This window comes from Gavialis gangeticus, unplaced genomic scaffold (genome assembly GCF_001723915.1).
Source record: "Gavialis gangeticus isolate Ggan-Ray unplaced genomic scaffold, GavGan_comp1, whole genome shotgun sequence".
Lineage (NCBI taxonomy): Eukaryota > Metazoa > Chordata > Crocodylia > Gavialidae > Gavialis > Gavialis gangeticus.
The window spans coordinates 75,820,408-75,835,756 of NW_017728992.1; the positions used below are offsets into that span (position 1 = coordinate 75,820,408).

At 38.1% G+C, this 15,349-nt stretch overlaps 1 protein-coding gene across 6 annotated transcripts in view; it reads left to right on the top strand.

Moving 5' to 3' along the window:
- NETO1 (neuropilin and tolloid like 1) overlaps positions 1-15,349 on the top strand; it is a 128,007-nt gene that overhangs the window by 78,975 nt on the left and 33,683 nt on the right. For 4 of the 6 annotated variants that reach the window (XM_019524512.1, XM_019524520.1, XM_019524547.1 and 1 more), the window contains exons 5-6: positions 8,000-8,041; positions 8,121-8,278. In XM_019524512.1, coding sequence (XP_019380057.1) covers positions 8,000-8,041; positions 8,121-8,278 — 200 coding nt within the window. The remainder of the gene's footprint in view (positions 1-7,999; positions 8,042-8,120; positions 8,279-15,349) is intronic. The other 2 variants (XM_019524538.1, XM_019524556.1) reach the window with 1 other exon arrangement.

Consider the following 15,349-nt stretch of genomic DNA (forward strand, 5'->3'; position numbering starts at 1 on the left):
TAGTTGATATGGTTTGCTTATTATTTTTTAAAATGAGTAAGGTATTAGTTATGTTCTTGTTTATCCACAAGTGACAAACCAGCTAGCAACTTAGGGGGTTGCAGACATCAGCACTTCATTGCATACTGCCTGGACAAACACTCTTAAGAATGCCTGGTTCATTTTTTATCTTATAAAGTACAACAAAACAAAAAGTTCAACAAGTTAATTCCATGTCAATCTATCACATATGCACAATGACTACAAGGAAACAGAAAATTCCTTTATCCTGAGTTCTAGTTAGCCAATGTTTATTGAAGTTCTCAGTTTCATATACTGAACTGCAGATTTCCACCATTCTGTGTGATGATCTGGCCCTGCTTCAGTGAAGTTGAAGAAAAATATAATCTTTTTTAATCGTTTAAAATCTTTTTCTTAAAAAGAACATGGAAAATATTATTATGAAGGTTTTGGTTTCAAGTGTTGAATGTTTATTTCTTCTTTTTATCATTATAAATATCTGTTTCAACATTCCCGTTATGCTAAAGTGAGAGACAGTATGGAAAAATGTATGTGGAAAACTATTTTAAAGAGCTAAGGAAAGCATGCAATAAGAGAACTCCAGGAGGCTTATTGGTGTGTGTAAATATATGTTTAAAATATTTCCATAAAATGAGTTTCCATAAAAGATTTTATATATATATATATATATATATATATAAGTAATAAAAATTAATTTCCATAAAAGATTACCATTACCATAACATTTCTTTTCTGTATGACACAGCACTATTTTCAATTGTGTGCCAGAATTTGGGATAAACATATCTTATGTCATTGTGGGAATTCAATTTTTTTGGTTCAGAATTTGCCATGTGTGAATTTGAATGAGTAAAAAAAAAAATCCAAAAGAACCCCAGCATTTTTCACCATGTCTTTTTTGGTTCAAGTGCTTGAAATCCAAACTTTTGAATGTAGTCCCTAGTTTTGTGGGGAGCTGTGCACCCTTAGGTTCCACTGAAGTCAGCTGGTGGTTAGTATTTTTCCTTGGAATTTGATTACAAATGAGAATAAACTTTCATTAGTCTTTTGGACAGTAGAGTCACACTTCCTTCTGTAGGACCAAAGCCTCTGTATCCTGACTGTTAGCCTGGCTCTCTCCTTAACTTTTCTTGCATTTAAACATAATAGTTACCAAGTATTTAAACAAATTTATCATTTTTGCATCCTTTTTTGGTAGAAATATATAAAAAATGCAACACATTTCAAGGCACAGTTGCAAAACATGTTCTATCAAGCACATTAAATGGTGTCTCAGCATATGCCCTGAAAACATCCTGCATTCACACAGAATATATTTAGTGATACAAATTTCAGAATACATACAGACTCTTTGTTTGAATTTGGAAAGTCTAGGAAACTTGTGATGTATGTCATATGATATGTTTTTTCCCCTCCACTTTGCATGTAATGTAGGAGCCAGTATTTTACTTCCCATTGGAATGAGTGATGTTTCCTGAGTGGCAGTGTATTTACTGTGAAAATGATTTTACTCAGGCACAATGGATAAATATAGGCAGAACATATTATGGAAGCTGTGCTGTTTACCCATTAAAAAATTTACATTGGGCATATTTTGTGCAAATTATTTTACAAGTTTGCAGAATGATGATGTTATTGAATAGATGTGTAGAATTGTCTTTGGACATGGTTGCAGAATTTGTGTTGCACACAGGTTAAAAAATGACAGTGTTGGTATATTTAAAAAAAAAGGTATATCTACACATATACTTTACTGCAGAGTAGACTAATTAGCTCCAAAGTAAAGCATCATGGTCTATACGTGTGCTGGTATTAAAGCACAGTAAATGAATTAACTCGACCATAAGATAGTACTGACAATATGCAAAGAGTGTGTGTGTATGTGTGTGTGTGTAGGGAGAGAAGAGAGAGAGTGTTTTTTTTCACTACTCCAACATAACTTTCACATTTCAGAACCAGTAATACTTCAATGAAGACAGCTTATTCCTTTTAAAGCAAATGCTCAGGGGATGAACAGTTTACCACATCTCTGTGCATCAGCTATTTACCTGACTATGTCCATGTGTAAATGAAAGCTAAACTGCAGTAACAGAGCCCTCTTTCTTTGAGAGTTAAACTACAGAAGTAAAGGAGGTAAAGCACTTTTTGCCTCTGCTTACCACATGGTAAGAACAGGCACCCGGGTAATCACCACTGAGCAAGTGATACACAGCAAATCCCTGACCTCTTTTACCCCTTGGTAAGTTTACCTACATGCAAACTAGAAGCCCTTCCCTTTACAGACCATTATATACACAGGTACACCTTTGTTGACCTGTAGGGCCAGGGCAACTCTCAGGATCTCAATATTGTACTGTCAGACAGGAGGGTGTGATACAATTGCACATATACAAACACGCAAATCAATTAGGTGCATACACGAACACACACACCCAACTCAGGCACATATACATCCAAACCAGCTGAGGCACATGCATGCCTATCACTAATTCAAGGACATACATACTACATTCCAGAAATTAGACAACAATCAGTTATCAATACCCACACACTCCGTACACATACATGGATCACTAATTCATATATCACACACATGATGACATGTGTGTGTGTATTCACCAATTCACACACATACCACCCACCTACACATACACACAGGTGAGTTCCTAACTTGGATAGTACAGTAGGGTACTTGGGATACTTGAGGGAAGGTTAAGGTGAGAAAGAAAGTGTAAGGAGTGAAAGTTGCTGGAACCAGAAGTAGAACTGGTAGACTAGACAGAAGCTGGGCTGAGGACCTGAGGCTTAAGGTCAAGTGGCTCCAGGGTTACTTGAGGTCACTGGTGCAAGGGAAGAAGCCCAGTGGCAAGGAGAATAAAGCCAGGAAAGAAACTGAGGCAGAAAGCTGGGAGCTTGGGGCTGGAAATTGAGGCAGAAAGCTGAGAGTTTGGGGGGCAGATAAGTGTTGGCAAGGAGGAAACAGTCAGAAAACAGACAAAAACCCAACTTGGGGTTTCAAACTAAATGAGTTTATTAAACAGACAACACACTACACTGCCCCATGAAGTTCTTGGTTCCCACACATGCATACAAGCACTCACAATGGCAGCAGGAGAAAGAGACTCAGTGGAAGGGTTGGAGTCCAGGTAGAGAAGAGAAGCAGAGTCCAAGTCCATTGTTGAAGAGGGGGTGGGGGTGATAGCTACCTATCCAGGCTGGAAAGAGGTCTTTGTCCAGCAGGTGTTGTCCAGAGGGGGGCTGCCAGCAGGCCCTCTGGGTGGATAGGTGGTGTGCCATGGTGCTGGTCCAGATGAAGAGGGCGTCCCAAGGAATCAGTCTTCACTACCCCTTTTTATGGGGCAGACTACCTCTGATCTCCTATGGGGAGGTCCTGTCCAGACAAGGTCAATCCTGTTCCAGAGGGTTCCAGGTGTTCTTACTGAGCATGTGCAGCCTTGGTACAATGGTGGGTTGCCTCACCTCATCTTTTTTTTTTTTGAAAGCTGAGGATGGTTCCAATGGCTGAGTCGTTGGGCCAAGTATTGGTTGTGATGGCTTGGTCATTCAGAGGGAGCTATTTTTAGACCTATTGCCATTGTCTCTCAAGCACCCTCATTCATCCCCATTTATTCAGGAATCTAGTTACATAGGAGTGGTAGGTATGAGTCATAGGTTACACAACAGGTCATGGGGACAAGACGGAGACTTGAGAATAAGATGGAAACTTGACATGACTTATGCTAACTTATGCCTAAATCATATAGTATCAGTAAAACAGTAATATAGAACAGTAAAAATCAATATAAACACAATAATTATACAATATAAAGATGGAGAAAAAACAAAAATACAACTTGCTACCAAACTAAAGTACTGAAGCTTATCCTATGTCTCACTTATACTTATCTATAGGGAATAGAGAAAGAAAGAACAAGTCAGAAATGGTTGGGGAAGGGGACGGGAATGCATTTTAAAAGAAAAAAAAATGGAAAAACTCAGGGTTTTGCTACATCTTCATGTCCTTCCCTCATATCTGCAATTAAAATCACCACTGCTTTTCCTCAAGGAAATGTTGTTATCTGCTTTCACAAACTCTGTAGGTAGTTTTTATCCTCTTTCTTTATGGAGCCCAAATGCACTTCCACTTTTTTTTTTATTTTCTTACACATATAGATGAGGTAAATCTTTTTTTAAATACTTGGCAATTATTAGTTAATTTTCTGTGGCAATGAGCAATGTTAAATGGTCTTGTGAGCAAGATGTTGCCTGTGACTGATGGGTGAGGGTCCCCTGCTATAGACTTTTAAATATTCCTGGATTGTTTCATCAAATATCTTTTTTTCTTTTTTCCCTTCTCTCTTTATATTCCATCTCCCCATTTTAGTGTCTCAGAGACTTTCGAATGTTTTCTATAGAAGTGTCTCTCTCCTGCTTTTCTGCTCTATTATAGATCCTCAGTGTGCTCCAAGGGTTTCCACTTTTAGATTCTTCTGGATTTTCCTGTTTTTTCTTCTAGCTGCAAGACATGTCCACACCAAAAGATTTGACTAGCTGCCAATTAAATAGTATAATAAAGTCTCTGCTCTACTCTGACTCAGCAGAACTAATCATAACAGTTCCATCTGTCTTAATCATATAGAGAAAGTCTACTAAAATAAACTTTAGTGTTGTTTTACTTCAAAAAGCAAACCTAAGTCTTGGGTACATGTTTGGATTGCATTCAGTGTCCCAGAGGCCTTTTCTAGTCCCACATTCCTAATGTAGCTAAACTTTCAGCCTTACGAGTCATACAAGACTGCTAGGCGGTGGTTTCATTTATATTTGTATTTGTATATTAATTTAATTGCATGATACAAATTGTTGCAGTGACTGGGCATCTTAGTTTCTCATTAGACACTTTTACAACAATACCAGATCTCATTATTTTGCTGCTGAAAAGCAACAGAGGGACTGCTTTCTCATTATTTTGCTGCTGAAAAGCAACAGAGGGACCATCCACACCCCCACTTCTAATTACAATCTATGGAAGCATGTGTCTCCTATACTTCTTCAGAAGTGTAGAAGTCAGCCAGAGGAGGTTCCAACTTTCCTATGAAATAAATAACATCATGCTGGAACAAATGAGCTTGTATTCTGGTTCTAACTGACTTAATATGTAGGTTAGTCTATGCAATTCCATGCCCTGTGTCAGCTGAAATGGCCATAATGATCTCTCTCTAGTAACCTTCACATCTATGATCTGCCCAAGCAAATGATTTTCATGTACAAATCATCCAGTAAAATAGAATGTGGAGTGAATTTTATAACCAAAAACTGTAACAGAGCTATCCTGCTATATCTTAATTTGATATATTTTCATCTATGCTAATATCTTGCAGTTTGGTGTGATGTTTTAGAATGAAGGCTAAAACCAGTAACTTATCTAGTGCAGGGCGAATGGGGCAACAACCATGGATGCCGACTTGAGGCAGGAGTGAAAAAAAAAAGTGGCAGCTGCTGGTAGCTGTACAATTGCTATCACAATCACAGTGACATCTGGAAGTTGCTGCTGCCCCTGTGCCCTGTGCTGCTGGTTAAAGTAATTTTTTTCTAATTGGAAATCCTCACATAATTGGTATTTAAAGAAAAGAATGCTTTCCAGTGTGCTTGTGTCAAGGACTTACAGATTGAAACCTTGTTTTCTAGTGCAAATCAATGTATTTTCTATTCCTTCATTTTTATACTTTAACCTTATGTGACACTATCACCATTTACTATTTTTTCCACCCTGAAACACACTAGTTTAAAGTGGTGGGGACTACTGGAAGATTTGAGGGAGGGAAGAGAAGCCTTAAAAGTACTAGCATTCAGCAAACAAGCATCTCACCAGATTATAACCCTTTTCCTCCTCCTCTTGTGGATGCACCTGTGGCATCCAGAATACTTAAGGGCACATAGTTGGCTTTGAAAGTTCTTCCCATTGCTAATTTAAGATAGGATTTTACTGCCACTGCTTTTTAACATATTTCCTATGAGGCCCAAATTCTTGTTCCACCCTAGGCCTACCTAGTGTCCCCCAGTTTCTTACACTGTTGCATGTGTGTGGAGCTGGGGAAAAGGGCGGGGGAGAAAGACATCCAGGACACAGGGGGAGTTCCCTCCATAAAAAGAGAGTTTCCGAACAGAGCAAAAATTCTTCAGTGGCCTTCTCCTGTGCCTTAAGGACACTATATGTTGCTTTTGTGGCACACCATAGTTTCAGCAGACCAGAGAAGATTTAAAACCAACTCTTAGAGAAAACTCAGTGGCTGTATCATATGTGGCTTGGTTGTTAATTTGAGTTTCCAGTTAAATAGATTCCACTATTAAATGTCTTGCCGTAAGCGATAGGTATACTATCAGTATCTAAATCCATTAGTTGGAAGATTTAATTAAATTTAGAGGGTTTTTTTTTAATGTGTCTTCTGCTTAACAGTTAATGCTAATTGTCTGTTCAGCAATCTCTGCAGTCTCTTTAGTTCATGAGTACTTATCCAAGACTTTGTCTGCAGCAACAAAAGACGATGCAGACAAATGCTACATTGTACAGACAGTTTCCCAAGGTGGTATTACATCTTTAGTTGTTTAGGGCAGCAAATTCTAACTAAGCTGATAAAATGTTTGATCCTTCCCACGAGGAACTGAACTAGTTATCTTTATTAAACTGATTAGGCCTGCTTCAAATTGAAATTCCATATTTTTTTTTCATTTCCATATATTTTTAATTTCTAAACTTTCCTTTGTACTTTCCAGCTTTTCATACAAAAGCCTGATTCTGAGGCAGTAAAGTAAAATGAAAACTGTTTGGTTCATAGATGCACTGAACAAAACTCTACCCTAGATTATATCTTTCAGAATCCCTATGAAGTCCAGTTCAGAATTCTGAAAAACCCAGGGCAAGTTTATTGCAGAGTATTTGTTCATAAACGTTTAACACTAATTTTGGAAGACCAAATCCTATATTTTTTTTCCACAAAAATATTAAGGCCAACATATTTTTTTCCTTATTTGCTTTCTTCTCAAGGTGAACAGTATGTTGAAAGCTAGAACATGCATGTCAGGCAGTCTAATCTTGAGTCATCATTCTATGATTTCCAAACAATGACTAATCTACTCTCAGGAGAGCATCCTTTCTCAAAACCATTTAGTTTCTTTCACATTTCATTTCTGGATTTCTCTTGCGCTGTCTTTAAAATGTGCCAGAAAATTATGATATGCTGATTTATGTAAGCTGACACTTGTTGACTGGCACATAGGTCTGAGACCAAATTCATTTCACGTAAATTTTGTACTTGGCTATAAACAAAGTATGAAGCATCCCAGAAATTCAAAATACTCCCATGTTTATGAACTAAAGCAGCATATTGCATTACATTCTTTAACTATGTTCACTCAGTGACACCTAGGGAAAGCTGGTAAGGTATTTATTTATTAACAGTCAAGGGAATGTTCTTCTCAAAGACAGTGTCTCTGCACGTACACTACCAGTCAGGGTTGCAGATCAGTCAGATATCAATGTGGAGTTCATATTCCTCTAGTTATGCTATGTCTTGTAACCAAGCCGTGTAAAAGTTTAAAAAATAGGCAAAAAGCTTCTGGGTGGAATGTTTGGAAACATAATCCCCTGTATTCTGCCAACACCTCAGTGCTATCGGAAGGTTAGATGTATAGATCTCTTGTCAGCCGCTGCATTCTCCTCTGTGTTCATTGCTGGGAAATAGGGAATAAGGCAGAGAAAATCCTGACCAAAACAGGTTTGGAAAATAAAAAGAGCTTAATATTAAAATATCAGTCTATTTTGCATTATCAATAAATGTGTTTCCATGGTCCCTAAAAGTTATGCTACTATATACATGCACACTTACTTTCCCAAAGTGTCTAGTAATATTCTAATGACATATAATTCAATGTTCTAATCAAAACATTACCTGGACTAATTTTCTCTTTCTCAATTTTTAAGATCCTGACTTTAAGGACCTCGGAGTTTTGAAACCATTGCCAGGTTGGTATGCTAGATTTCATGAAATTATTAGGAGGAGCATTGTATTATGCTATAGAAAATATTTTTGTTTGCTGTTCAGATTTCATTTTTCTGGTATTTTGTTATTCAGTTTGTGAGTTTGAGATGGGAGGACCTGAAGGAATTGTGGAATCTGTGCAAATTGCAAAGGAAGGAAAAGCTTCTGAAACGGAGGCAGTAGACTGTAAATGGTACATCCGAGCACCACCGCGATCCAAGGTCAGTCCAGTATGCAGTTGCTGATTTGGCATTTCATTTAAAAAAGTGATTTTACTAATATAGAATACAGCATGTCTTTGTACAGATAGGTCCTCCTTAATAACTCAACAGTGCTGAACTTATAAACTATTATTTTCCTACTGCTGGTAGAAGTAATTTGTCACCTCTAAGTGAAAGTAACCTTCATTTGCTATAAATAACAATGCAGGCGGTAAAATGGACATTTTGTGTTATAGGTTATTTTCTCCAGTACCTTTTTAATTTTCCTCTCTTCTTCAAAGAATCCGCGGCTCTAATTCACTGCAGGGGGATTGTAGCCCTTTATTTTCCTTAGTTGTAGCTCCTACCTTTATTTTGACACTATAACAAAGTATCCAATTAAATGGGCCATTTAAGAGACACCGAAACTCCTTTAGTGTCATTTTCTACTTGCTGTTTAAGAAATTAGTAAAAAACAGAGTCAAGGTAAATACATATTTCTTGAATATAGTCCTTGACTTTGTTAGAGCCTTCCAACAGAGAAAACATTCTTGTTTTCTATCCCAGGATCTTATCAATCAACATGTGAATTAGCTATTAGTTATGTAACCACGCATTTACTCTTTTCAAGTGTAACAAATTTGTATTCCATACTTTCACTGCATCCTTTGAAGGCAAACAAGCTGTATGTGGTAAAAAAAAAAATCATTACTAAAGAAAGAGCTTTACAAATTTGAATGTCTGGGTACACCAATTTTTAGAAGCTAGTAAATGGATTTATATGTTAAATTACAGCATAACTCTGAATGTATCTATTAATTATAGTTTTTGGCACTCTGTATTTGAAAGGAAAAGTACTTGAAAAGTCGGCTATAGAGTGGGCTAAATTAGATGGCTAAAATGGGTTAGCATTTCTCTATTGAGAAAAAGTTTGCACTAGAAGCTAAAAAGTCAGGTGGCAAAGGATGAAATTAAAGCATTGCCAATATACCCTTTAAATTAATGTTTACTTTAAGTTAATGCTTAATGATTAAATTCATGTTTAAATTAATATTTAAATTAATTCAATATTACTCATATAATAAAAATTCCTCTCATCTAATTAAAATAAAAATAGAAGCATTCAGTTAAATACATGTGATTCTTGTTCTTTTCTAGAACAGACTGCTATTGATATTGAGTGTTTAGCTTGAAAACAATTAGTTATTGATAGTGATAGGAAAGATTTTACCTGTTAGTGTTTTCTGGTTTTGCTGATACACCTATCTTATAGTAAGCTTTTTCCTTAAATGAAATCTTACTATTCTCATTACACATAAATAAGATTATATAGTTGCATCATACTCATGTCAGTTTTATTTCATATAGCTTACTGGCTGAACACTTGTAGCCTGATATTGAGCCAAACCCTGAATTTGTAACCCACTTAAAACTACCAGTTAGTAATATGAGAACAGTTTATCTGTAGAATTTAGCCACAGGTTGGGGACAATTGAAAAATGTAAATTAGTGTTTTTCAAATCAGAGGCATAACAAGGTAACCAGCCATCTAGGGCAGCTGTGACGCACAGGGGCAGCGGTAACTTCCAGCTGCCATCATGCCACTGGCACCATTATGTGACTGCAGTTGCATCCATTTTTTTTCTGTTCTTCCCTTGATTCCTGCCCCTAAAATTCAGTGCCCAAAGCAGCTGCGCTGATCACCCCATCCTAATTATACTACTGGTTCAATTTTTTTTTGTGGGAAACGCAGAGGGAAAGCATTCTCTAGGTTTTACTGAGGGCACCCATTGAAATGCCCAGACATTTGAACATCAACAGATTAACTTATTCTATGATTTTTAATGTGTCTCCCAAATGTACAACCTTCTTTTCAACCTTTTCAATAAAGATCTCAGCATTTCCAAAAGCTCAGCAATTTTCCTGACCTTGAAGAAATAGTTCCTTGACACAATTTGGACAGCTTTTCCCTAAATGATATTTATAATGAGTGTTATTGTAGGTTTGATCTGCTGCATTAAATCAGTGGTCCATATTTTTTGGTATACCCACTTTTGGATCCTGAAGGCATGGCATCCCGAATAGCGTAACTGGTGCTGACCCAACTAAGAGGAGTTTTGCACCTATGGATTTATGCAACTCAGAATAGCCACAACACAAAGTTCTCTGACAGCTGAACCAGCTGTAACCCTGACACACTACTATTCCATGGACTAGATAGTGTGTTAAGGCTTCAAATATAGAGTCTGTACTGGGCGGCTATATATTGCTATACCTGGTCAATAAGAATAGAAACATAAGTGACCATACGCCAGTGATAGCCATTGAAATTATGATCCCAAATGTGTGACAGAAAAGTATGTGTAAAATGCTATGTGATAGTCACTTATGGTTTGAAAAATATAAGGACCAAAGGTGTTTAACCTGGCCTCAAATTAAAAATTGTATGGAGAAATCTGTTAAGACTTGTTTCATAAGCAAAAACCTCCCATCTAAATCAAGCATAAAAGACCCATATTAATTGCACAGGAGAAAATTATCCTGTGGGTCAAATAAGACATCCTTTTTATGTTTTCTTAAGGAAAATATATTCTGAAGCAGCTTTGCTAGAAGATAGTCCAGCTAGACAGGTAATTGGTTATGTCAAATCTAAGTTTGTTAGATAGCTAGCTACTGTATATTATAGTAATATCTGAAAACACATCTCACTTTACTGGGCATGGATTTCATTTTACTCTGATGTATGAAATGCAGAAATGTTACCACTAGGTCCCTATCTTCAGTCCAGCAGGTTGGTACAAAATAATGTTAAAGTAATAAAGCACCTAGCTAACAGGTTTGTGGAGGAAGACTGCAGTCCACATATATACCTGTTAAATGTCAGAAAGTTGCCAGTGAATCGTGAATTGTTACTAACTGATGTTCTCTTCCTCAGAAAACTGTAAATGAGAATGTCAAAGTCACTGGGGACTTAGAGAAGTATTAATATACTCTATAAATAGGGCACAAGAAAATTTGATATGATTTGACATCTCAAGAGCTGCTATTGATTCATGAAAATGATTGTGCATTTCCAGGGGTGGATCCAGGGTCCAGATGCACCCCCCTTCTGCTGCTGCTGCTCCCATTGTCTTGGCTGATCTGGGCACAGGAGGTAGAGTGCAGAACTGCTCCTGCATCATGCCAGCTACTAGCTGAGTCTGTGCAGGGTGCCAGATTCAGCAGGGGACAGTAGCAGCTGTTTGCAGGTTGCTCTGCCCAGGACCTGCTCCCTGCCTGGCCCTCTCCATGAGGTTTTCGCTGGAAACAGGCATTGGAAGGAGGAACTTGCATGCCAATTCCACTGTCTCTGGATGATGCAGGCACTGGGGGAGCCCCACAGTCGATTTGACCCACTCCAGCCCTACACTTCAGGAAGCAGCTATTTGGAAGCTAGGCTCACCTGGGGATAGTAGTGGCAGCAGCACACAAGTTCCTGCTTCCAGCACCTGCTTCTAGCCAGTGGAGGATATGAGAAGGAGGAGGCAGGCAGAGAGCTGGCTGAGCCAGCTCTTCATGCAGTCACTCCCTGTAGCCACTGGCAGGGCAAGCTCTGTGCCCTGCCCCCCCAGTCAGCTGGGGACAGTGGCGGTGGTGTTGGTGGGGGCGTAATGGGCAGGTCGTCCCCCTTCTCATTTGTTTATTCCCTGCCTAGCTCTCTGGTGTCATCTGCCAACCCCAGGTTCTGCAGTCACATCTCACCCCCATTCTCCCATGGTCTGGTGGGTAACGTGTCACATTCCTTTTTAGCAAATCCTGGATCTTCCCATGTGCATTTCTGTAATGTAAAGACTGATGGCCATTCAGTATTGCCAGAAAAGGGTTCCCCATAGTCATGTGAGTTTATTATTAGTTTATGAGGTTTTTGTTTTAGAAGGGAAGATGTGGTATTGCAGAAGGTTGCTCTGAGGAATTAACTTCCAAGGACAAGATTCTAGGCATGGTACTGTAAAGCTCCTCTTGTTACAAACAGGCATTTGAAAATGGACACAGAGTATAGAAATGAGCATTTGTAAGTACTTTAACATAGAAAAGGACACAGACCTACTTGCACTACCAATATGCTAAAGATGTTGGTTATGGCCAGGGACCAGAGGATGTAGGCTTTGTGAAGTAAGGCCCAGAAAGGGAGAAGTTATTGTTTCATATGTTATTTACGGCCATTGAGTAAAACATCTTATACATTGTGGAGTTATATTTGTTTTGGTGTACTAAATAAAACTGAACTTCTCTGAGCAAATATTACTGGCAAGTCAAATAGGCTGCAATGGTGACCTACCTGATCAATCCAAACCTTCAGTGATTGATTAAAAAGTAGCACACATCAAAGTTGATTCACTATTAAAAGATATAATCCATTCTACTGAAGTTATATAGTATTCATAATTTACAGTAATTCTGTTCCTTTAATGCATATAGTCAGAGTTTTTGTTGCTTCCCAAATTTAAATTAAAAATTGCTACAATTTTACAAAAAAAATAAATAAATGCAACTATTCAGCTAACATTTGGTCTTTCATTATTGTGATGATAAAACAAACTTTAAAGGTGACAAGACAATTGTTTAAATCATAATGCAATCAGGGATATAAATTGTATACACTACAGCTGCAGTGAAAATTTATCAGCTGTGCTGCTAATGACATTGACATTTATGAAAACATCTCAAAACTCAGAAGAAACTCTGTTAGTGTGCTGGCAGGTGTTTTGTTTTATTCCCCCCCCCCCCCCCAACAAATAACATGAAAGTGGTGATTGGTGAAAAAGGATTTAACTGAAATTTTATGACAGAAAAGTTGAAAAAAAAGATACGGGAGTTGTATTTCTGCTTTCCAAATTAGTGTTTTGGCAAGAAAGAAAGCCCCACAAAGCAAAGTGTGATAATGTGCACATGTGTACATAAAATACTAAGAACCCAGTTGTTTTCTTAAAGTCAATGGGAAAACTCACCTAAACATATGTCTCTCTGAACCAACTGATCAGTATAGTGCTACCCTGCTCTGTTCTTTCTCAGATTTCAGGCTAACTTGGCTAACTATCCATTCTCTACAGGAAAATCAATGGGAATCTTGTTCTTGGCTTCAATGAATTATGAATCGTGAGCATCCAGCATGACACAACATGCTGTGCATAGTCATTTTACACTCCTGGAGGCCCCTGGGAATAAGTAAGGCTGCTGGGGCTAGAAGAGTAGCTGGCCTCAGCCTCACCTACTCAACCTGGGGCAGCGTGCCACATGCAAGTGCATGTGTGGAATGGGTATTCCCCAGGGACAAGTAGCAGTGGCACACATTGTTCTCAGGGAAACACACATTCCTGCCCATAGAGGTATCATTTTAACCCACATAATTCCTTTCCATTGTATACTGTTTAATTCTATCACATTTATATTTATGATAGCAAATTATGTTTTCAATTGTCAGCAAAACCAGCAGCATCAAACATGAAAAAGGCCCCCTCTACATGTTAACTGGTTATAGACTGGCTACACATACAAAGTAACTATCACGCCATAAGAAGGTCCATATGACTATAAGGTTAGAGCTGGAAAATGTGTAATAATTTATAGCTGGTTTCTATCCATATTTAATTTGTACAGCTGGGAGTCCTATCAGCTGATGGGACTCCCAGCTATGGCAATGCATAGGGTGCTACCATGGCTGTGAGTCCTTTCAGCTGTTCGACACTCAGCTGTGGAAGCTTGCTACTTGCTGGTGCAGGGAGAGCCCAGGATGGTGATCCCAGGCTCCCCCTGCACCAGTAATAAGGTATAATCAGATCTGATGCTGGATCCCACAATAACACCTCCTACTATGTGTGTGTAGCATGGCAGAAGGCACAGTTGTGTGGGTTGTGCATCAGATCCCACCATGCCTTTATCTGAATGTCTAGAGGGGCCCTTAGTGTGACAGAAAATAGAATTTAAACTAGGAATGAGCCAATATGAGCTTGTTACAGGGCTGTTGGTTGTAGCCATGTTGGTCTTAAGATGTATGCAGGGAAGGTTCTTTGGGTAGATGTGATATCTACATGAGCTTGTGAATTTTGCCTTGTTGTTTGAAAATAACAGGCAACTAAAAAGTCCACATCAATAGCCTTTTTGTTCTGTATTAACATTCTTTTGGAAAAAGAAAGAGTCCTCCCGTTTGTTTTTTTTCTTATATGGTTGGAATGTAAAAGAGGACTGGAACTAATCAAAGCCTGCAGCAAAAAGTTCCATGCCACTCATGATACGACTGCCTAGGGTGAATGACTCAGGAAGTAACAGTGACAAGTATTATCAAATATTGGGAGATCTTTTTTTTGTAACAGCAATGAAAATTACCTCAATTATTCAGTGGGGCATAAAAACTGTGATCTCTAATTACATCTAAATACTAAAAGAGGACACTATCTGAGACTTTCTTTTTGTCTCCTTTTCCTCAGATGAATTACAGTCTTAATGTAATGCCTTTTATTTATTTATTTTATTGGCAAGGAGTTGTCAGGGAAGATTAAACCATATTTTCAAACTATCTTTCTTATGGAGAATTGAATGTGATGTAAATATAATTAGTTATTTGCTACGATGATGAGTCTGATGATAGAGGCTGTCCATATGTTCCTATCAAGTCTCATAGCGGATATATGGATCCATGTTGCTTGGTTACCAACAGGCATACTGGTAAAACACTGCATGCAATCCCCTGCAGAAGATTTTGATTATGTTCCTTGTTTCATTGTTACTACAAAATAATAGGATGTTATCAGTACTCTCTCTCTAAGGAAAGCCATGTACTTTTTTTATTTAACTTCTGTGTCATCCTTCCTAGCAAAGGCTCAAGGTGGCTTTCAATATGAAAAAAGAATAACTTAAAAACGGGGGAGTGACAACACAACCAAAACAACTTAAAAGGAACTAGAACATCAAGATAAAACAGAAATCCTTTAACCAACATCACAACAGTGGGAAGATGTATGGAATGCAACAGGGAGAAGCAGGGAGCAGCATTGTTGGGGAATGCAGTGCAGAAGGAACTGTAAAGTGGAGTGGGGGGGACCAGGAGTATAATGC